We start from the raw sequence: 23,094 nt of genomic DNA on the forward strand, positions 1-23,094 counted from the left end.
GGGGCCAGAGGGGGTGGGACTCCGGCTCACCCTCAGGGCAGAAGCAACCGGCGACGCAGTGGTCCTCGCAGAGCTGGGAGTGCTCCAGGTTGGAGCAGGTGTCCACGCAGGGTGACCCGCACTCGCGATACTGCATGTTGAGGGGGCACGTCTGGGCTGCAGGGAGGAGATGGGGCACGTGTCACGCCCTGCCCCTGCCTCCGGCCCGAGAGGGATGGCAGGGCAGGGCCGGGGTCACACAGGGCACTCACGGCAGAGCTGGGGGCCCCGCCAGTCCAGGGGCAGCCCCCCGGCATGGGTGCACTGGCGGGAGTACTCAGCAAGGGTGTGACAGAGGCAGCTGGTGAGGTTGGCCTGGCCACAGTGGCAGAGATCTTGCCGGCAGGCCTCCACGTAGCTGCTGGCGTCCACGAGGGCGGCGCAGTCCAAGAACGGCTCGCTGCTCAGCATCTCCTCGCAGATGCCCTGGGGCAAAGCCGGGGCACTCAGTCCAGGCTCTGGAACATCCCCTGGCTCACAGCCCCCTCCCCGGCTTGTCCCCGGGGCCGTGGGAGGCGGACGCCACCCCCGTTCACTCTGGGACTTACAAAACCGGTCAAGCAGTTCACGGGGGGCTCAGGGGCAGGGTCCTGACACTGCTCCGTGGGGCCGTCCATCTTCTGCAGATCCCCAAACTCGGTGGCGGTCAGCTTGATGTCTGACAGAGCACAACACCGGGCTCTTTGCAGGCTCCCAGCGGCCCTCGCTCGCGGCGACCGGGCTACGCCGGCCTTCCCCTTCCACACCGCCAGTTTAAGCGGCGGCTACACAGCACTTTCGGGGAGTCTGGAGATGAAATGAGGAATTCCCAGGCATTCGGGGCTGCAGGGCAGCGGGTTGAGGTCCGTTAACTGACGCTCCACTGGCCCAGGGCTGGAGAGTGACCTGGGCCCCTGCCGGCCACTGCTGGGCACGCGGGCAGGCTTCCCCTAAGGGAGTCCCTTACGTATGGGCTCTGCATGGGGCTTCCTGGGCCTGACAGTGGGGGCCCTGGGATCGGGGCTGCAGCGGGTGTGGGTCACATAAAAGGCCACTGCCTGGCAAAGTCTCAAGGACCAAGAAGCAGAGACAAGGTCTGGATGGAGGCAGGTCTTCGATTTCAGAGGAGGGTGTGTGACGGGCACTGAGAACGGGAGGGCTCAGCGGGGGCTGCCCCACCGAGAGCGTGTGCTGGGTGGGATGGGGTGGGGGCAAGTGCACGTGAGCGCGCGCCGTGCGTCTGTGTGTGCTGGGGCGTGCCCGAGTCTGTGCACATGCTCGTGGTGTAGGTGCGCGTGCATGCTGGACCTTGAGCGTGTGGGTCTGCATGCACGTGTGGGTGCGTGCACATGTGTTAAGACCGAGACCTCTGACTTGGCACCCTGGAAGGCAGGCTTCCAGGGAGCACAGAGCTGGAGCAGGCGGCAGGGAGGGGAGCTCGCGCCCCGGGGCTTACTGTGGGAGAAGAACTCGTTGAAGACGGGGACGCCATTGAAGTCTCCACAGAGCCCGCAGGTCTGGTTGGCGTACTTGGGGTCCAGCTCCAGCTGCAATGAGAGGACACATCAGACTCCAGCCGTGCCAGGGACAGCCCCGGACCAGAAGGACAGACGAGGTTCCCCAGGCTGGAGCAGCTGGGCCTTCTCACAGAGGACCCTCCCCATTTGCTCCACGCGGCTGGGACCCGGAGCAGGGGCTCTGTCCTGGAGGAAGCTACCCCCACACTCAGGGTCTCCATCAGGGGTGTGGACCCTGGGGCCCCGTTAGCATCTGGGCCCCATCCTCGCTGCCGGGGCCGGGGGTGTCTGGCTTTCCAACCCTCCTTCGCCCAGAGCCCCTTCCTCCCTCCCTGGAGAGGCTGTCAGGCTGGAGGCATGTGCCTGGTCCCCCGAGCCCGGCCCCCCGCCTCACCAGGAGGCTGTCATCCTGGTTCCACATGAAGACCAGGCCCAGCCTGGCCGCCACCTTCACGCCGCTGCTGCGTTGCTCAATGAGGACTCCGGAGCGGCTGAAGGGCAGCTGAATTCTGCGGAGAGAGGGCCCAGCTGAGGTGCCATAGGGCACGAGGGGACGGGCAACATAGGTCTGGACTTCAGGCAGGGAGGGTCCCTTCAGTCACACGTATGACAGGGTCAACATGCCCACAAGAGCTTGGAGCTCTGGCATCAGAAGAACGAGGAAGGGGCCGCTTCCAGGGGCAGAGGGAGAGCCTGAGCCCCTGGGTGGGGCAGGGGGCCGAGCATGGGGGCCTGGGGGGCACCGCTCTGGGACCCACTCTTGGGACAACTGCACTTCCCTCCCCCGACGGCCCAGAAGCATGCTCGCCGTCCAGGGCCCAGACTCACGGGAGGCTGTTGACCAGGACGGAGCCCTTGGTCAGCTCGACGACCATGCCGTCAAGCTTCATGGTGACCCTGCTGGGCGCGGTGGCGTTGGGGCCGGGGCCGCGGCGGAGCTGGAGGTTGAAGTCCTCGTAGGCGGCACCGCAGTGCGCGGAGAAGACGTAGTTGCACAGCCCGGGGAAGCGGAAGACGTCGCCGTCGAAGGTCTTGTAGTGGAAGTCACCCCATGTGCTGCACACCCGCCCGCGGTGCGCCGCGTTCAGGGCTGTGGGCCAAACAGAGCAGGGCCTTTCCGAGGGCGCCGAGTCTGGGACACCCGGACGTCCCGAAACCTGGGCCCTTATCCACCTGGGAAGCTGCGGTCCCCCGGCCCGCCCCCCAGGTGTGACGAGGCAGAGCTCGGCCAACACGGCCCCCCGCCTGGCCTCTCGGGGTCTCACCTCGCACCAGGGGGGTGCTCCTCAGGGGCGGGTGGATGGTCACCCCGCGGAGGGAGTTGCCTGTGGAAACAGGGCGGGTGACGCACAGCCCTCACCCCCACCGCCCAGGCACAGCTCAGCCCCCACGAGAGGCTGTGGCGGCTCCGCGACTGCTCGGGTCTGCCAGACTCTAGATCCGGCTCCGGGTTCTGCTGTGTATATGGCCTCCCGGCCGGTGTGAACACCAAGGCCAGCGGGGACCACTGTGGGCTGAGAGCAGAGCACCCAGGGGCCCCAGCTCTCACACCCCGTGGCCCAGAATGCTGTTTGCACTGGGGCTTCCTTGCTCCCGGAATCTCAAAAATGCCTGAATCAATACCTGGAGACTGTCATGCAGAGTGAAGTAAGTCAGAAACAGAAAAACAAATATCGTATGTTAACACATATTCATGGAATCTAGAAAAAGGTACAGATGAACCAGTTTGCAAGGCAGAAATAGAGACACAGACGTAGAGAACAAACGTATGGACACCAAGCGGGGAAAGGGGGGTGGGATGAATTGGGAGATGGGGATGGACATATATACACTACTATGTATAAACTAGGTAATAACTGAGAAGCTGCTGGAGAGCACAGGGAACTCTGCTTTGCTTTGCTGTACAGAAGAAACTAACACAACATTGTAAAACTATACCCCGATCAAAACAACGAACGAACGCATCAGCAGCTACGGGCAATCCCCTGGGTGCTGACGTCAGGCACAGGTGCGCCTCCCTGGGAGCCCCTTTTGGGGACATGCAAACTGAGGTGGCTGGGTCTGTCCCCGAGCCTCCCCTTGCTCTGGGGCGTCTGGCCGCGCTGTGGGCTGACCCTCACCTGCCCTGCCACCGCTGGAGTATCAGGTGTTAACTCCAGGGAGAAAGGGACATTCTGTGAGCTCCCAGGCAGCCTGTCACCCTGTCTCAGCCACGCCGGATGGGGATGGCAAGCAGCCTGCAGGGCCCAAGGCGGGTGACCCATGGCCCTTCAAGGGCTCTTTGACTGCTGGGGCGGGGGGGGGCTCTGACAGGTGGGGGGTCCACTCACCGCCAGGCCCCTGGGGGGCAGGAGGGAGGTCCGGGTACGCATAGCCGAGCTCTGCAGTGCTGTCCTGGACCTGGCCTTTGGGAAAAGGAGAGAGCGCTGGGCCTGAGCCGGCCAAAGGACAGGCACGTCCCCTCAGAGGATGCACGGAGGGAGGGGCGGCAAGTCCAGATGGTGGGATTCTCTGTGCGGGTGGGGGCACTGGGAGGATCTCTTCCAGGCTGCCAAGCCTTGGAGGTCACCCGGGCCCACGGCTGGGCCACCACTCTCATGACCTCCCCTTCAGGCGGCCCCATGAGCATGTGGGGGTGTCCCCGGCCCCATGAGCATGTGGGGTGACCCCGGCTGGTCTCTCCAGGGGCCAGTCCTTTGTTCACTGTTCATTCATGCCCACCGAGTGTCCACCAGGGCCCAGCCGCTGGGCCCCTGCTCGAGACGTAGGGGGACAGGCAGGCAGCCCCGTCCAGGAGCATCTGCCGAGGGAGCAGACAGTAAAGCCGCGGGTCTGCGGCAGCTGGTCCAGAGCAACCGGAGCTCTGCAGGAAAATTCAGAGCCTGTTGGGGATCTGGGACCAAGAGCGGAGACAGCTGCACCCAAAATGGGGTGCTCGGGCCACTGCACAGGTCGGGGCCCAGCACCGTGGAGGTCAGGTAGGCAGGGCCCAGGGACGGGCAGTGTTGGCCTGGAGGCCACCCCAAGAACCTCATTTCTGGGGTCCTCAGAGGCCGTTCCCAAGGTGCAGAATGTCACCAGACACAGGCTTGCCATGATCCCGCACAGAGCTGGCATGGCAGGGGGGTGCCCAGCCCCCCGCCCAGAAGGGGAGGCCAGCCCTCCTCTGGATGGGGGCTGACCCAGGGAGCACTGCCTCACTCACTGGTGTGCTGGCCCCATTTCTCAGATCACCTGGGACAACCTGGACTCATCCTTGCCATGTGTCCAGGGAACATCCAGTGGGGCAGCCTTGCCCTGAGTACTCAAGGGAGAGCTTCCCAGTTCTGAGACTGTCTGGCGGCAGCGGGAGACTGGGCACCGGGATGTGTGGGCCGCCTGGGGCAGTGGGGACCTTGGGTAACACGGCATGTTCCCCAAGCTGCCATTCCAGGAGCCTGGGAGCCCCCCCTCACCCATCCAGGGCCCTGCTATCCCCTGGGAAGCAGAGGAGGGAGGTGCAGGCCCATATGGGAAGGGGCCTCCGAGGACCGTGGGGCCTGTGAGCTGCCCTCATCACACCCTCCACCTCGGACTGAGCCCACCACAGAGAAACAGACAGGGAAAGCGAGCTGCTGGACCGGGGATTCACGGTGCGGGGTGGGGGGGGGGGTGTCCCAGGCAGGTGGGCAGCTCTGCCAGGCTGGGCCAGGAGTTCGAGAGTCTGCTCAGACCAGGCTTGGCAGGGGGCAGAGGGCAGAGAACAGCAGAGACGCACGTGTGGATGAGATCCTGCAGCCAGGGGCTCATAGATGCTGGGCTGCTCCCAGCCCTAACCCCCACGTGGATCCCACAGCCCCCAAGAACCCCTCCCCAGCCCCACAAGCTGGAAGAGCAGCTCACGAATGCACTCAGCTTGACCAGAGCCCAGGACAAGGCCTCAGAGCTGCCTGCTGGATTTGGGGATTTGGGGGGGGGCACAGGGGCCATGGTCAGGGCCAGCCTGGGAAAGCCAGCACGAACCTTACCTGTGTGCTGGGCACAGGCCAGAGTGAGGCCCAGGGCCCAGAGCAGGGCCAGCTTCCTCCGGCTGACACCCATGGTGTGTGGGGGGAGAAGTCCCCAGGGCGGCCTCTTAGGAGGGCTCTGCGTCTGCAGGAGCCTTTTGTAGTCCCAGAGCTGGCTCTAGCCCCACGGGCCTCACGTGGGAGGGTGGGGCAGGGCCTGTGGTTCCCCTCACCCAGATAAACAGTGGGCACTGGCTACGGGCTGGCCGGCAGCTGAAGACAGGCAGGGATGGGTGTGTCTGCCAGGTGGGACGTGGTCCCTGAGGGTCCCCCAGTCCTGGCCTCAGGCATCCTCCACCACACCCCTGCCCCTGGACCTTCCCCGGGCACTCTCCCTTGCCGCCGGACCCCTGAGTTCCTGGCACCTGGAGTGGCCACTGGCATCTTCCCTGCTGCCGGGGCTGCTGTGGCCAGCCCCACCCTCACTGGAGAAGGGCTCAGGGCACGGCACCCCCAGTGACAGGACCCCGCCCCACAGTGCAGCCGCCAGACCAGCACTGCCTGGGAGCCTGGCTGTGCTCCAGCTGGGTGGGTGACCCCAGGCCAGCTCCAGTCACAAGTGGGCCTGTGGCCTTGGGGGCAGGGATGGCTGAGTTCACTGCGCTGGAGAGATGCCGACTGAACGAGCCCAGAAACTGACCCAGTGGTCTTGGCCCTGATGGGCTCTGGTTGAGAAAGCGCCCTGGTGTGATGGACACGCAGCCTCAGACAGTGGGCCTATCAGGGAGCCAGGCGCTGCAGCTGGACTTCCGTCCCAGGGGTCCGCACACCCCCCCCCAAGGCTGGGGGCTCCACTGCCACAGGTGAGCCCAGCCAGGAGGCTCTACCTGGGGCGGAGTGGCAGCAAGGTGAGCAAGGTCCCCACCATGCTGGGGCGGGGGCTGGGGCCAGGGGGCTCCCGGGAGCTGCTCTCAGCTTTGCTTCTGCCTCACTTGGGGCCTGTCCCAAGCTCCTGCTGGTCACCTGGTTTTTGGCCCCTGAGCCATCCCCTCCTCATGCCCTGGTACCTGGTAGAAAGAATGCCTCCCATGTAACAGGAGAGTGGGGGAGGGACATGGTGGGTGAGTGAGTGAGTGAACGAGTGAGTGTGTAAGAGTGAGTGAATGAGTGAGTGAATGAATGAGTGAGGAATGAATGAGCGAGTGAGTGAATGAATGAGTGGGTGAATGAGTGAATGAACGAGTGAATGAGTGAATGAACGAGTGAATGAATGAGTGAGTGAGTGAAAGAGTGAGTGAATGAACGAGTGAATGAATGAACGAGTGTGTGAATGAACGAGTGAGTGAATGAGTGAATGAATGAATGAATGAATGAGTGAGTCACTGAATGAACGAGTGAGTGAACGAGTGAGTGAACGAATGAGCGAGTGAATGAGTGAGTGAATGAACGAGTGAGTAATGAACGAGTGAGTGAATGACTGAATGAACAAGTGAATGAATGAATGAACGAGTGAATGAATGAATGAACGAGTGAATGAATGAATGAGCGAGTGAGTGAATGAATGAGTGAGAGAGTGAATGAATGAGTGAATGAGTGAGTGAGTGAACGAGTGAGTGAGCGAACGAGTGAGTGAGTGAATGAGTGAATGAACGAGTGAATGAATGAATGAGTGAGTGAATGAACGAGTGAGTGAATGAATGAACGAGTGAGTGAATGAGTGAATGAACGAGTGAATGAATGAATGAGTGAGTGAGTGAATGAATGACTGAGTGAGTGGGTGGGTGGGCGGGTGATCACATAGCAGGGGGCGTGGATGCCGGTTGAAGGGAGCTGGCGCCACCTCCGTGCCCCCTGCCCCCCCACCCCCCTGCAGGCTGGTGTATCACATCCTCCCCCTCCCCCGCGCAGCTGCCTGGATCTAGAGGTTGACAGCACGTCACCTGGTGCTGAGCAGGGCAGGCCCCGAGGGGCAGGCCGCGGGGACCAGTCTGGCTCCGAAGGGCTGTGTGGGCTTTGTGGTTAGGATATTGGACATTGGGAACCAGTGCCTTGGTGGGGAGGCTCAAGGGTCTGCAGACCCAAGCTGAGGGAAGCATGAGTGACACGGGTCTCCCCCCCTCACGACCCCAGGAAGGCAGGGAGGTAACAGGTCAACCAGTGTCCATGCTCCCGGCGTAGGGCACAGGCCTGAGTCCACACCTCGCCCCGACCCATCTGAGTCACCAGGCACGCCCTGCACCGGGGTTAGCATCCCTTCCCAGGGTGGGGCAACCCCATAAGAGGGACCCATGGAGAGGGGGTCTGGAGTCGGGGCAGGTGTGGGACCAGGGACCCAGCCTTGAAAACCAGGGGCCTTCTTCCCTGTGACCTCCCCGAGCCCAGTGGGGGCTGTGGAGGGGTGGGGGGCTGGAAGGGGTCCCTTAAAGCAGTGGGGCAGTGATTCCACCCTCCTGCTCTCAGGGGCCTTCACGCTTAGTGAGGGCAGCACAGGGGAAGTGGCACGGCTGGGGTGAGCCTTGGCCACCCTCAGTTTCCTCACCTGAAAAGGGGGTCCATGAAAACCCCTGCAGGAAGAGGGTTCATGTCCAGGGGTTCACAGTAGGGTGCTGTCTGTGGGAAGCGGGAGCCACACGTGGGGATGTGGCTCGCCCAGGGCGGTGGCCCCAGAAGCCTTTGTTCCCCCGGGTTCCCGGGGGACCGCACAGCCTGCACCTGGGCTGCTGCCAGCCCCCCACCCAGACCTGCTAAACTAGCGGGTTTACTGGGGAGCAAGGCAGTGCCTGTTTGGACAGAGGGCTGGGGTCCAGCGCTGACAGGACCGCCCAAGCGTTGCCATGGCAACAGGAGGACGGTGGAGGGACGTGGGGATGGGATGCAGGCCAGGCCGCTGACTCACTCTGGCAGCTCTGATTTGGGACCAGAAGCGGGCATCAGATAGCTCCTGTTTGTATGGGGGACTGACCCAGGTGAGGATGAAACGCCCACCAGCCCGGATCCGGCCAAGAACAGGGCCCCACGGGTGGGCAAGGAGCCTATGGGTGGGAGGTGCGAGTCCAGCGCTTTCCTCTTGGGGTGGGTGGTGTCCTGGGACCCCCGGGGGCAGCATGTTCCTCACAGCTTTCTCCTCGGACACATGACATGATGGAGAAGCGGCCCCCACGACCCTCAGGACCCTGGGCTGCCTGACCCTGACCCTGATCCTGACCCTGGCCTAGCCCAGCCCAGCTGTTCCTGGCCAAGGTGACCAAGGCAGGGGACACTGGATCCAGCATTGCCTGCTCTGGGCTGGCACTCCTCCCCCACGCCTGTCCCTTCCTTTCCAGTTTCTGGGCATGGCCGAGGTCCCAACGCAGGTGACCTGCAGGGCCGTTGGGGTCACTCTGCTGTAGCTGCAGGACCTGGGGGCTGAGCCGTCCCAGCAGCCTTCTCCGCACCCGACACTCCCACCTCCCTCAGCCCACGCAGGCTTGACTGGATGCGCAGACTGTCCGGCTGGAGTGGCCAGGCAGCCTGACCCAGACCTCCCTCCCCTATAGCCCGGTGCCCTGGAGGGGCTGCAGTGGGGGAAGACTTGACTTCCACTCTCCACCTGGGGCACATCTCCAACCCGGAGGTCAACACCCACACCCCAAACGCCAGGTCCCTCCAACCCCCTGCCCTGGGGAAAGAGCCAGGCCTGGACCAGCCGCACGTCTTAAAGCAGACAGTCCGCCGTGGCACCTGTTTTCTGCTGAGACTGCGGAGCGGACGGGTGTCTCCAGGCCCCTCTGGACACTTTGCCAGCCCCGTCTCGGACGCCAGCCTGGTGGCAGCCCTCGTGGGCCGGGCACACTTCTTGGAGGCTTCACTGTATAATTCAGTCCATAGAAAATCAGAAACTCCTGAGTGGTAGGAACTGTGGTTATATCCCTGCTTTTTGGATGACACAGATGGGAGGCACCTGACCTCAGAGGGACCAACAGGAATTCGAATCCAGGGCCTGGGGCTCCAGACACTGGGAGGAGATTGTATCCTGGCCCTGAAACCCATCCGCTGTGTAGCCCTGGGCCAGCACATCACCCTCTCTGTGCCTCGGGCATCTCGTCTGGAAAATGGTGATCGTAGGAGCGCTGCTCAGAGGACGGTTGCCCCAAGGACAAAACCAGCTGATGCGTCAGGGAAGCGTCCTCTGAGCTGCGTCTGGTCCCCCGGAAGAGCCCCTGCCGCCCTTGCAGCGGTCGCCTCCAGGAGGCTTCAGGCGAGTTGAGGGACCTCGTGAAGCTCCTGCTTTCTCTTCCTGAAACGGGGTGATGATGCCGCGCTGGGGCATCCCTTCGACCTTCTGCACAGTTTAACGCATCTGGAACCTCGGTGCACCGCCAGCCTAGCCTGCACCATGACAGTCAAGCAGGCAGCACCTTCCTCTATTGGCTGCACCTAAAATCACAGCCCAGTTTCTCATCAATGCTGGCTCAGCATCCGTGACCCACAGTCACTCCTGACGCAGGGGACACCGCGAGGCCGAGGGTGCGGCCTGATGTCACAGATGCGGAAACCAGCAGTTTGGGGAAAGTTTACCACGTATCCCGCGTGACAGAGAATGATTTCAGGACACAGACAGATGGAACCCTTCTAACCCGCGAAGAGGAAGTGGGCGCCACCTCGGCAGGAAGGCGCTGGGAACCTCTGACAGCTTGCAGGAATTATCATGCTGTTGACAGAAAGGGCACGGTGGCTTCAGAGTTGCTCCAAGCCGGGAACTTCCTTGATAAGGAGAACGGTGTCCTAATCCCTCCTGCTTGGCTTCGGGGCCCGACGGGGAGAGAGCCATCTGGAAGATGCCCATGGGTGGGGTCAGCCTCCCCGGGCCGAGGGGCCAAGACCCCCCCGGTACCGGCGGCGTGGGCAGGGGGGGCAGGGGGGCACGGGGGATGCTCTCTGGGCGGCGGGAGAAGGGAGCGGAGAGTAAACTTGGTTTCGTGGCAGGGCTGACCTGATTTGGAGGCTTCCTGCACGCGTCTGTTTACCTGCATCACTGGGCAGACAGAATTCCTCCCGAGATCTGACCTGGTCCCCCAGATCCACAGCTGTAAATGAAGGGCAGTGGGACCCCGGCTTGCTGCTGACAGTGGCTCCCCCCTCCCCCCACAGCTGAGCCCCTCTCTGCCCAGGCCTGGGCGGGGCAGTGCTGGCCCTGGAGTCCCTCATCGCCCTGGGCCCAGCTCGGCTCCTGGGAGCCCCCGCCCGCCCCCTCCTGCCCCAGAAAACACAAAGGCCCCCAGCCCCTCCCCACCATGCCTTCCTCCAATGCCTCTGCTCAGCGGCCACCCCTCCACCTCCTTGGGGGGTTGGAGGGGACTGTCCGTTGAGGCTGTTCCCTGGAGGCAACCGCATCTGTGTCCCTCCTAGCTTCCCAGGCAGCCTGGGCACCCAGGGGTCAGGTAGCAACTGACACTACTAGAATCCAGCCTCCTCTGCCCTAAGAGCGCTGTGCCAGCCCCTCCCCCAAACACCGCCATCTGCAGGCAGGGAACTGCCCGCCCACTTGCCCGCATCAGGACAAGGAAAAGTCACCCTTGACGGTCCTGTCAGCCTCTAGGGAGAGGGGAGGATGCATCCAAAGTGAGATGCCGCCCAAACAACCCTGACTGTGGCCCCCAGGGTCCTGACGTGGAGCGGGCGCCTCTGACCCCAGGACAAAAGGACATCGGCACTCGGGGGGCCGGGGATTGTCTAACGCCATCAGCACGTTTAAAAGGTATTGTTCACAGTGTAAAATCGTGCTCGTAGAAATTAAAGCACCACTTCTGGGTGTATCCCAAAAGAATTGAAAGCAGGGCTTCGAAGAGATATTTGCACACCTGTGCTCACAGCAGCCCAGAGGTAGAGGCAACCCAAGTGTCCATCGATGGATGAAGGGATACACGTGGTCCATCCACACAGTGAGATATTATTCAGCCTTAAAAAGGAAGGAAATCTGACTCAGGCTGCACAGGATGAATCTTGGGGACAAGATGCTCAGTGAAATATGCCAGACGCAGGACAAGTCCTGCATGACTCAGTCCCATGAGGTCCCTGGAGGAGTCACATCCATAGAGACAGGAAGTAGATGGTGGGGATCAGGGGCTGGGGGAGGGGAGGGGAGTGAGTGTTTAAATGGGGACAGAGTGTCCGTTTGGGAAGATGGAAAGTTCTGGAGTGGATGGTAGTGAAGTTTGCACAATGATGTGAATGTACTTAGTGCCTCTGAAATGTACCCTTAGACATGGTTAAGATGGTACATTTTGTTACACGTATTTTAACACAATTTTTTTTTTTTTTGCGGTACGCGGGCCCCTCACTGCTGTGGCCTCTCCCGTTGCGGAGCACAGGCTCCGGACGCGCAGGCTCAGTGGCCATGGCTCACGGGCCCAGCCCCTCCACGGCATGTGGGATCTTCCCGGACCGGGGCACGAAGCCCTGGCTCCTGCATCGGCAGGCGGACTCTCAACCACTGCGCCACCAGGGAAGCCCTAACACAATTTTTTAATGGGAAAAAAAAATGAAGCAAAAGTTGCCACTCTCACCTCGAGAAAATACCTGTAAATAATCTGGTGTCTGTGTTTGCACATCTTGAAAGCAGGCTTTTCACAGCACACTCTTGTGAGCCTCCGCTGGTGGCGGCCCAGCCCCTCCTCCCTCCAAGACCGCTTCCTGTCCCTTTTCCGGGCTCATATAAATACAAAGAGATCAGACACATCTCCAGGAACATTCATTAAAGTCATGGCTTGGAGGGGAGCTGACCCACAGGGGGGCCAGGCCAGCACCCCTGAAATGCTGGTGGAGCCGAGCCTTCCCAGGGCTGGCGGGATTCCACCTCTAAGAGCACACATGCGTGACACCCACTTCTGGGGCCAGAAACCCAGAGATGCCGGGGAACCACCCTGCCTGGAACTCCCACTTGGCAAACAGCAGCCGGGAGCGTGCACCCACTCACACCTGGAATCTCTGAGGACCGTGCAGGCAGGCAAATAGGCACCGCTGCCCCAGGCACACCTGCTGTGAGTCACTGCCCCCCAGGCCCGGCCGGCGGGGCCTCGAGCCTCCAGCACTGACGGAGCCTGGACTCCACCGCCCCACCTCCCCGGGCCAGGTCCCTGGGAATGGTGGAGGGACCAAGGCCCCAACACGCTTGGCCCAGCGGGGGACAGGGACAATGCTGTCTCTACCCAGGGGGACCAGGGACGTGAGTGCCACGGGCCCAGGCAGCCGGTCAGTGATCTGGAGAGAAATGCTCACCAGAGCGTCACACTGGTGCCTGCACTACCCCAGATTTGTAAAGATAAGACCAGAAAGATGGAAGGAAATCACGGCAGTGACTGCTCTGGTGTGGTCGGTGGGGCTGTGGGCGGGAGTTCCTTCTGAAACAAGCGCACGAACAATAGAGCTGAAACATTGTCTCAGTAGCTGTCAAAGCAATCACACACCCCCACCAAACAGGCAGGAGCACGCGTGCAAATACACACGCACACAGGCACACACAGCGGGCAGGGGAGGCAGTGAGCACGACTCCTCAGTGACGCGGTCCCCACAGCCCAGGCCGCCTCTCTCCCCTCATCTGCTCTGCAGAGCTGGGGTGTGCAGAGGGACCCCTGACACCCTCCCTGGACAGACCCTGGAGCGCTCTCGGGAGCCCCAGGGGCAACGCAGGCCCCTCCCGAGCCCGGCACATCCAGGCTCCACGCACAAGGCTGGACACCCGCTCCGAGCCCTGGGCTGCAGGCGGAGGCAGCCCAGACTCTGGGACCCCCAAGGGCTGGGCCAGGAGCTCGGCCCCCGCGGCCAGGCGTGTGGCAGTCACCCGGGACCACACGCCACTGAGCTGAGGAAGCTCAGCGCGCAGACGGGGAGCCACTTAGAGCCTCCGCCCCCTCGCCCATGGGCCACAGTCCCTTGGGAAGTCGTCCCCAGGCCGCTTCCCACCGGGCAGCCTCACTCCCTGCTGAGGCCCCTCTCCTCTTCCACGCCCCACGTCCCTCTGGCCCAAACCCCTCTCTCCATCCACGACCCCTCAGCCCTGCCCCTGGCTTTCCTGTGGGATGACAAGTGACCCCAGTGAAGGAGCGGAGGGGCCCCCTCGGGGAAGGAGGTGTCCCAGCTAGAAACTGGATCCAGCGGACATTCCTGGGCTGCAGACGGCCTGGGCCAGACCCCAGCACCCTCTCTCCCAGGACTTCTGCTCCCCTCGGGATGACCAGTAGTCCCAGTCTGCCCAGAGCATTCTGGTTTTAAAGCCAAAAATCCCACATCCCAAGAAACCCCTCAGTCCCCGGGGACCAGAGCAGTGGGTCACCCTCGCCCTGCCCGCAGGGCTCCCACTGACCACTTGGAAAGCCATGGGGCGGGAGCAGGCGGGGCTGGGGGTCTTGGGGGGTAGGGGGTTGCAGGCAGAGCCCTCTGCCCTGCACATGGCCAGGCCAGGACTGAGGCAGCGCAGTCACTGGTCACGGCTGGCTGTGTCCGGCCAGCTGACCCACAGAGCCTGCTCTGGGAGTGTTCCCGTCAGTGACCCCCACGTGGGCCGTTCTGCTGGGAGCAAGATGGAGTCCAGGACCACCAAGCTGAGCTTCTTCCCACACATGCTATGACACCTGGAGCCCCTCTGCTGCAGCGCAGCAAGACTTTGCCTATTTCTTTTTTTGTTTTTTCAATGAATCTTTTTAGTCTTTTATTTAAACCTTAAGTCTTTGGTTTGAAATCACCGTGAATGTCAAAATAGAGCAATCACATGTAAACACTTGCATCTGTTAATAATTTATCAGATCACAAAGTTTGCAGAAAGATCAAATGTTCAAAAGTCAACTAAAGGTTCAATTATTTAACTCTCTGGATGAAAAAAAAATAGTTGTACCCATAAGATATGACTCACTAAACTAATTCCATCACAGGTATTTAATATTTGAATATTTAAGATAAAATTATTCTGGTAACTAGAAAAATATAGGTGAATCTGTTTCTAATTCCCAAATAGAGAAAAACGTAAGAAGCATAAAAGCAGTAGAAGAAACTTAAAAGAAAAAAATTTAGGAAATTTACACTCTTACATTTCAAGGCACCACCATCCATGATAGTCAACAAATGGAAACAACCCAATGCCCACGTACGGTAAAATAAACAAGCAAAGAGTGACGTTTCAAACGCCCATTTTTTCCAAGTTGGTTTGTTTTTCTTTTCTTATTGATTTGTAAGAGTACTTTATATATACTTGATACAAGTTCTTTGTCAGAAGCTCGTACTGTGAGTACCTTTTTTAAGTGTGTTTTGATGAAGTTCTTATTTTTTTTTTTTTTTTTTTGTTTTTGCGGTACTTGGGCCTCTCACTGTTGTGGCCTCTCCCGTTGCGGAGCACAGGCTCCGTTCGCGCAGGCTCAGCGGCCATGGCTCACGGGCCCAGCCGCTCCGCGGCATGTGGGATCCTGCCGGACCGGGGCACGAACCCGCGTCCCCTGCATCGGCAGGCGGGCTCTCAACCACTGCGCCACCAGGGAAGCCTGAAGTTCTTAATTTTGATGGAACACAATTATCCTTTTCTTTCTTTCTTAGTTGATGTTTTCGTGTTCTAAGTAATCTTCATCTAACTCACAGTCCTGAAGGCACGCTCCCATGTTTTCTCCCAGAAGTTTTCTTGTTTCCCATTCCACATATGGGACCGTGATCCAGCTGGAATCCTGTCTGTGTGTGGTGTGGCCTGGTCAGGTTCACGTTTTTCCATCCACTGTCCAAGGGCCCGAGCACTGCTGTTCATGGTGTGTTCGTCACAAGCCAAGTAGCCACATGTGTGGGTCTCTTCCTGGGGTCCCCATTCTGCCCAGATGATGGAAGGGGGAGGGGAGGGGGGAAGGGCTGGGGGCTAACCACACCGTTAACTCGCCAATTACACTGTTTTGCTTTGCTTGAATTTTTGCTGGACCATGGCTAACATTTCATAAACAAGTAACATTTATTATCTTTGGAATGAGTTGCAGTTTCCCCTGGAGACTAATATAGATTAATTTCTGTGACTATCTTCTGGACTGTAAAAATGAATGAATGTCATCTGTATTAGGGAATAAAGTTAGAAACGTATGAATAAATAAATCTTAGGAAACACATAATTGAAATCTTGCCTCTATGTCTGTCTATCCGTCCCTCTTGCACCTGTCATGGGGTGGGACGCTACAACCACCTCTTCGCAATTCCTCTGTGCTCTTTTTGACATCAACTCTCTGTATATTTTTCATTGTTTATTAAGGTGTAATTTATACACAGTAAAACTCTCTCTTGTTCGTGCAGAATTTTGGGAGTTCTGATGAATGCATACTGGCATGGGTGACTGGACCCTACGGTAAGAGTACGTCTAGCTTATAATAAACTGCTGGGCCGTATTCCAGCAGGGCTGTGCCGTCCTGGTTCCGCCAGCCGTGTGGCAGCCGGGCCGCTCTGTGCGAGTCTCCTCGTAGCTTTCATGTGAATTTTTCTCTAACAGCTTTTGATGTTGGGGATACTTTATATCCGTGTGTCTTCTTAGCTGAGGGGACCGTCAACACTTTGGCCGATTTTTAAATTGAACTGTTTGCTTTCTTACTGTTGAGTGTGTCTGAACACACGTCCTTTATCAGACACGTGATTTGTCAACATTTCTCCCAGTTCATGGTTGATCTTTGCACTTTTCAGAGCGTCTTTCAAAAAGCAAAAGTTTTTCATTGTGATGAGACCCAATTTATCAATTTCTTCTCTTATGGGTCTTGCTTTTGGTGTCATAGCTAAGAAATTTTGCCTCCACCAGGGTCACCAAGGTTTTCTCTTGCTTTCCTGTGGAAGTCTTGCAATTTTAGGTCTTACGTTTGGATCCTCATCCGTTCTGAGTTCATTCGTGTGTGAGGTGTGGTGTACGGATTGCGTTTTTTCTTTCTTTCATTTTTTTGCATGTGGATGTTCAAGGACTTCAGCACCATTTGCTGAAAAGACAGTTGAACATGTTTTGATGCTATGGGGTTTTTTTCCATTAAGCTTTTTATTTTGAGAGAATTGTAGGTTCTCATGAAGCTCTAAGAAATAATCCAGAAAGATTCCAGGTACCCTTTACCCAGCCTCCCCCAATGGTGACATCTTACAAAACAACAGTGGGACATCTCGACCGGGATGCTGGCATTGATACAGCCGAGACAAAGAGCATTTCCAGCCCCACCAGGATCCTGCCTCTTGCCTTTGCTCTCACTCTCACCACCTAGCTAACCCCCGACAACCACAAGTCTGTTCTCTAGTTCTATAATTTTGTTGTTTCAGGAATTGTATAGAACCTTTGGGGACCGTCTTTTTTCACTCAGCATAATTCTCTGGAGTTTCACTCAGATTGTTTTGTGTTCACTGCTTTTTACCGCCAAGTGAGATCCCAGGGCATGGACGGACCACAGCTTGTTCATCTATCCACCTGTTGAACGACATCTGGGTTGTGTCCAGGTTTTGGCTGTTACAAATGATGCTGCTGTGAAGATGCGTGCACGGGCTTTGCTGTAAACATCAGTTCTTGTTTCTCCGGGATAAATAAATGCCTTTGTGCTATTGCTGCGCTGTACAGCAGCGGTTTCTGCTGCTGTCTTTGCTTTTTCCTTCCTTCTGCTTTTTCCTTCCTTCTGCTTTGAGTCCCTTTTTCTCTTCTTTTCCTGTAGGTTCTTGAGGTGGGAGCTTCGTGTACTGATACGAGACATTTCCTCTTTCCTAGTATACGCCTTTACTGATATAAAATTCCCCCACACTGCTTTAGATTTGTCCCTCAATTTTTGATACGTTGAGTTTTCATTTCTATTCAGTTCAGGGTATCTTTGTGCTTCCCTTGAGCCTTCCTCACCGGTCCACGGATTGTTTAGAAACATGTTTCTGAGTATTTGGAGATCTTCTTGTTAACTTTTGGTTACTGGTTTCTAATTTGGTTCTATTGTTGTCAGAGAACAAACTCTGTGTGGTTTCCGTTATGTTAAATCTGTTGAGATTTGTTTTGTGTCCCAGGGTATGGTCCGTCTTGGCATATTTTCTGTGGGCACTTGAAAAGTGTGTGTATTCTGCTACTGTTGGGTGGAGTGCTCTGTAAACGTCGATTAGATCCTGTTGGTTGATGGTATTAAGTTCTATCTACATCCTTGATGATTTTCCGTCTAGTTGTTCTATCAGTTGTTGAGAGACGGGGGTTGACATCTCCAGCTGGAATTGTAAATTTATATATTTCCCCCTTCAGTTATATCAGTTTTCAGTTCACAAATTTCGCAGCTTTTAGGGTATATCTTATGGTGACAGATTCTCTAGCTTTTCCTTCATCTGAGAATGGCTTGTCTTCCCCTTCCTTTCTGGAGGATATTTCCACGGGGTTAAGCATTCTGGGCTGGCAGTCCTTTTCTTTCAACACGTGGAAGATGTCATGCTTTTTTGGCCTTCATGATTTCTAACGAGAAATCGGCCGTCATTCAAATTGGTTTTTACTCCTAAATGTAAAGTGCTGTTTCTCTCATTGCTTTCATTTTTTAAATTTTCTTGCCTTTAGGTTTCAGAAGTTTGACTATGATATGTCTTGGTATGGCTTTCTTTGGGTTTAACCTGTTTAGAATTCACTCAGCTTTTTCAATCTGTGGGTCTTTTGCCAAATTTGGGATGTTTTAAAACTTTATTTCTTTGAGTACTTTTTCCAGGTCCCCTGTGGCACAGATCCCACAGGTTTCTGAGTCTCTGTTCATTTTTTTCCCATGTATTTTCTGTTGATCGGATCGGGTAATTTCCGTTGTTCTACAATCCAGTACAGTGATCCTTTCCCTCCATTGTGCTGGGTTGGCTTTTATTTCATTTATTGTAATTTTCGGTTCTCCTTTATATTTTCTCTTTCTTTGCTCGCACTTTATATTTTTTATTCGTTTCAATGTGTCCATAACTGAAACATTTTCTGGCAGCTGCTTTAAACTCTTTGCTGGATAATCTAACATCTGTGTCATCAGTGTTGGCCTCTGTTGACCGTCCTTTCTCATTCAGTTCGAGATCTTCCTGCTTCTGGTCATGATGAGCAATATTTTTATTGAAACTGGGACATTTTGGGTACTGTCATGAGATTCTGGACCTTATTTAAGCCTGTTTAGTTGGCTTTCTCTAGCACAGATTTACCAAGGGAAGGGGAGAACCAGACGGGGGTCCAACCCTCTGTTGACACCTAAGAGGCCTTCTCATTACTGCCGGGTGGGGTGGGAGTCCTGGCTCCCCATGAGGCCTCCCTGGCTGGGGGGGCAGGTGTTCCTCATTAGTGCTCCCCTGCACAACCTCCACTGACACTCTGGGGGAAGGTGTTGCCTTCCCCTCTAACTCTCCTGTGGCATGATTTTCAGATATGTCTCTTATAAACATGTAGTCAGCCTGTAAGTGTTTTTCTCCCTTTCTCACCCCACCTCCAGCTTTGTGTTCAGGGAAGTTGGATGAGCCTTTATTCTCATAGGTAAGAGTGGGCTCTCCAGCCACCCTGTTGGACGCATCCCTGCCTCTTTCTTTGGCCTCTGCCCTTCTCGTGCCGTTTGGCTTATGTTTACTTTGCCTTTTCTGCCCTGTGGATATTCACTGAGTAATGTTACCATAGAGGCTATCTTTTTCTATCAGCAATATTGAGTCACCCCTGTGGATGGCAGAGAAACCACCACCCTTCCATTCTTCCAGGCCTTGTTCTGGAATGTTCACTCTGGATTGTAATAACAATTTCACCCCTGTGTCTGTCCTGCAAGAGTTACTTCTGATCTTTGCACTCAGGGCTATTGCCACAGCACACAGCCACCTGGAGCAGCCCCTAAACCAGACAGTTCCAGGGCTCTCACCAGGCTTCTTAGGTCAAGACTTTCCCATTCTTGAACATGCTACCGAGATTGTACCTTGATTGTATGATCTCAAAGTATGTCTTCAAGTCCTTTTAGTTTCCAGGAAAAGTATGTGGGAAATATTCTTTCTAATCCTTAGACTTAACAGTGTTCAGAAGGCCCGTTCCCTCCCACTCCAGGCTGCACGTGCTTCTGAACACCTGTGTCTGACACCTGTTTCTGGACCCCCATCCATTCCCTGCTGACCTCCATCACCTGTTTAAGGGCACTGTCTCTGGCTGTTCTCTGCTCCAGGCAGGCTCACCTCCCCAGGATGAATATTCCCACAGAATTATGTTCCTTTTGCAATTATACACAGATTAGTGAGACTATAGAACCAGAAAATGATGTTCCTGCTAAACTTTACTTCCTATGAGAGCAAGGATTTTGTCTGTTTTTGTGACCTTTGTTCAATGAAAAGGAGAGGTTCTCAAATAGCTAAATAAATGAGCAAAACTGACAGCTTGCGGGCTTCCCTGGTGGCGCAGCAGTTGAGAGTCTGCCTGCCGATGCAGGGGACACAGGTTCGTGTCCCGGTCTGGGAAGATCCCACGTGCCACGGAGCGGCTGGGTCCGTGCGCCATGGCCGCTGAGCCTGCGCGTCCGGAGCCTGTGCTCCGCAAGGGGAGAGGCCACAAGAGTGAGAGGCCAGCATACCACACACACAAAAAAAGACGTCTTGCTTCAGCTCAAAAATGTTTTCTTTTATCATATCTTCAATCCAGTTATGTGATTGGCACGGTTGGGTTTAAGTCTATCATCTTGCAATTTGTTTTGTGTTTTACCCACCTGTTCTTTGTTCCTCTTTCCTGATTTCTTTTCAGTTAATCAGGTTTTTCTTTTCTTTTAGACTAAACTTTATTGAGATATAATTCACACACCAGAAGGTTAATTCACTTCAAGTCAATAGTCAGTGAGTTTTAGCAAATGTTTACACTCAGGAAACCAGCATCACAATCAAGATACATTTCCATAACCTCAAAAAATTACTTCGTGCCCCTTTCCAGTCAACCCCACCCTTATTCCTGAGCCAGGCAGCCGCTGGTCTGAGTGTTGTCCCTGTACCTTATTCGTGTGTGTTCTGGAACGTTCTGGAATGTCACACAGATGGAATCAGAAGGAGTAGCTCCTGGTGCCTGGATGTTTCCGAGACTCACCTGTGCTGTGGTGTGTACCCACAGATCGTTTCTTTTCAGTCTTTTTTTTTTTAAACTAATTTATTTATTTATTTATTTTTGGCTGCATTGGGTCTCCGTTGCTGCAAGTGGGCTTTCTTTAGTTATGTTGAGTGGGGGGCTACTCTTTGTTGCGGTATGTGAGCTTCTCACTGCAGTAGCTTCTCTTGTTGCGGAGCACGGGCTCTAGGTGCACAGGCTTCAGTAGCTGTGGCACGCGGGCTCACTAGTTATGGCTTGTGGGCTCTAGAGCGCAGGCTCAGTAGTTGTGGCGCACGGGCTCAGTAGTTGTAGCTCACGGGCTCTATAGCGCAGACTCTGTAGTTGTGGTGCACGGGCTTAGTTGCTTCACGGCATGTGGGATCTTCCCAGACCAGCGCTCGAACCCGTGTCCCGTGCATTGGCAGGCGGATTCTTAACCACTCTGCCACCAGGGAAGTCCCCTTTTTAGCCGTCTTTAATCGTCCTCTTTCCCTTCTTGTTTCAGAGTCAACGGTTTCTTGAATTAATAGATACTTTCTAAAATGTACTTTATTTCCCTGTCGTAACTTTTATTCTTACAAAACTATGTGTCTCTCCTGACTCTCATACCAGCTGATGACTCTTTCCAAGGGCCCCACTTCAGTTGGTTTTATTTGTTTGTTGTTTGCTTGCCATGAAGTGGCTTCTCCAGGCCTCTGGTACTTTCCTGTTGAGGGGACCACAGGGTCTACTGGCCCCTGGGCTCACCAGTTGGTCAGTGTATCAGTCAGTTACTTAAAAGTCTGAGGCTTAAACCAGCCAAGTTCCACTCGGGACCCACGTGACATGTCTGTCGTGGGCTCACTGTTCTGCTGGAGCATTACCATGTGCTGTGGCAGAGGGCAAAGCCTGGCCCAACAGTTTTGCTAAAGATGTTCCTTTTTCCATATCTTTATTGCCCAGAGGGGTAAAGTAATCCTGAATAAGTGGAGATCTGTGCATGAATGAGAAGGCTGGGGTGCCAGGGAGGAAATGGCCCTCAAAGGGTTAAATCCTGAGGGGGCTGAGGTGGGACCTGATGGAGTAAGAATGTGGGTGATAATGACGCGGGGTCTCCAGAAAGTCTAGAGATACGTAGCCAGCACGGTCGAGATGCAAGGGAAACGATGCCCTGTGGAAAAGGCAGACCTGGCCCGGAGGGCCACAGAGAATTTCCAACGGTGCGTGCACAGCTGGGCGAGGAAAGCATGGAAGGTGTTCCTTGTGCAACGCCAAGCAGATACCGGCACGGTGAGGACCCAGTGGGCTGGGATGCAGTGAGGACGTGAGGGCATGAGAGGAGGAGAGATCAGAAGCTGGTGCGGTGCGCGCCGGTTCCCATACCAGAGGGTCTGAATTGCCTGTGGCAGAGGCTGGGCACCACTGGAGCACAGGGAATGGCAGCCAGGCGCCTGGGGCGGCTGCATCACCTCACAAGCCCTTAGCAGGCCCCGCAGACGCTCCCCCGTTGTGGCCCCACTGGAGGAGCTCTGAGGCTAGTGGGGGGTGGGAAGAGACAGGAGGGGGGCCACATCCTGCTGGCTTCCTGGAGGAGGTGACCGCGAGAGGAGGAAGGGCCAAGCAGGGGCAGGAGCATGGCGGCAGGGTAGGACCACGGCCTCGCCTCTCCCCCCTCTGGCCTCTCAGTGGGTTCCAGGCTCCCACAGCCTCTGTGTCTCTGCCCTCCCCTGTGGGTGGGCGGTCTAGACTGCAGGCTCCTCGGCGCACCCCCCTCCCAGAGTGACACAGGGCTGCGGCAGTCTCCCGGGATGCGGCAGTCTCCCGGGATGCACACGCAGATGCGGGGCTCGGCTGAAGGGCCTGGCCTGGGAGCTTGTCCTCAGAGCCTGTTGCCCATCTGTGGACGAGGGGCGGGTGGGGTGAGGACGGACAGGGGACAAGGAAGGGCTTCATGGAGGGTGCGTCCGGCAAGGTGAGACTTCACTAGGTGGACGTGGGGCTGGGAGGAGGCAGGGGTCCCGGGGGCAGATCCAGAACAGGACTTTCAGGGAGTGAAGAAGTTGGGGACGGGGCTCAGCCTGGCCGGGGTGGGCAGACGAGGAGGGCCCCAACGGCTACAGGTCTGTGCCCACACCAGCCTCCTCTTCCCTCCTGCAAGCCCGCCCAGGGCTCGGCCCCTCCCCCGGGCCCCCCAGGCCACCCTGGCTCCCCCCTCCCTGTCCATGGCCCTTCTCCTCACGTCCAGCCAGGAATGACAGGAAGGCTGGGTGCCAACACCCTGCCGCTTGCGAGCAGGGCCCACCTGAGCGGTACCGACTGTCCGGCCACCGGCCCGGCTCTGTCCAAGTCCCCGTGTCTGCATTGCTTTCCCCCAGTTTCCTCTCTGGGTTTATTATATTTCCAGCTCAGTAGGGATGAGGTGAGGTTCAAACCACCGGCCAGTGACCTCAGGCCAGGCAGCCGAACTCCCGACACCGCCTCCTCATTTTCTGGTGGAGGTCCCCTCTTGAGAATCCATCCAGATGGCATGTGGGTGCTCTCGGTCGCCCCAGGTGCCCCCAAT

The 23,094-nt window shown here is 56.7% G+C and overlaps 1 protein-coding gene across 1 annotated transcript in view; it reads right to left on the reverse strand.

The window, feature by feature from the left end:
- MUC5AC (mucin 5AC, oligomeric mucus/gel-forming) overlaps positions 1-5,615 on the reverse strand; it is a gene marked incomplete at both ends in the record, with an annotated part of 29,016 nt that extends 23,401 nt beyond the window's left edge. Inside the window, 9 exons of the mRNA XM_082660146.1 lie at positions 31-156; positions 252-465; positions 588-697; positions 1,475-1,565; positions 1,930-2,044; positions 2,364-2,625; positions 2,801-2,860; positions 3,866-3,940; positions 5,543-5,615. Coding sequence (XP_082516272.1) covers positions 31-156; positions 252-465; positions 588-697; positions 1,475-1,565; positions 1,930-2,044; positions 2,364-2,625; positions 2,801-2,860; positions 3,866-3,940; positions 5,543-5,615 — 1,126 coding nt within the window. The remainder of the gene's footprint in view (positions 1-30; positions 157-251; positions 466-587; positions 698-1,474; positions 1,566-1,929; positions 2,045-2,363; positions 2,626-2,800; positions 2,861-3,865; positions 3,941-5,542) is intronic.
- Positions 5,616-23,094: the final 17,479 nt, after the last annotated feature.

Source organism: Grampus griseus, assembly GCF_964374135.1.
Source record: "Grampus griseus genome assembly, chromosome: 8".
In the NCBI taxonomy this organism is placed as follows: domain Eukaryota; kingdom Metazoa; phylum Chordata; class Mammalia; order Artiodactyla; family Delphinidae; genus Grampus; species Grampus griseus.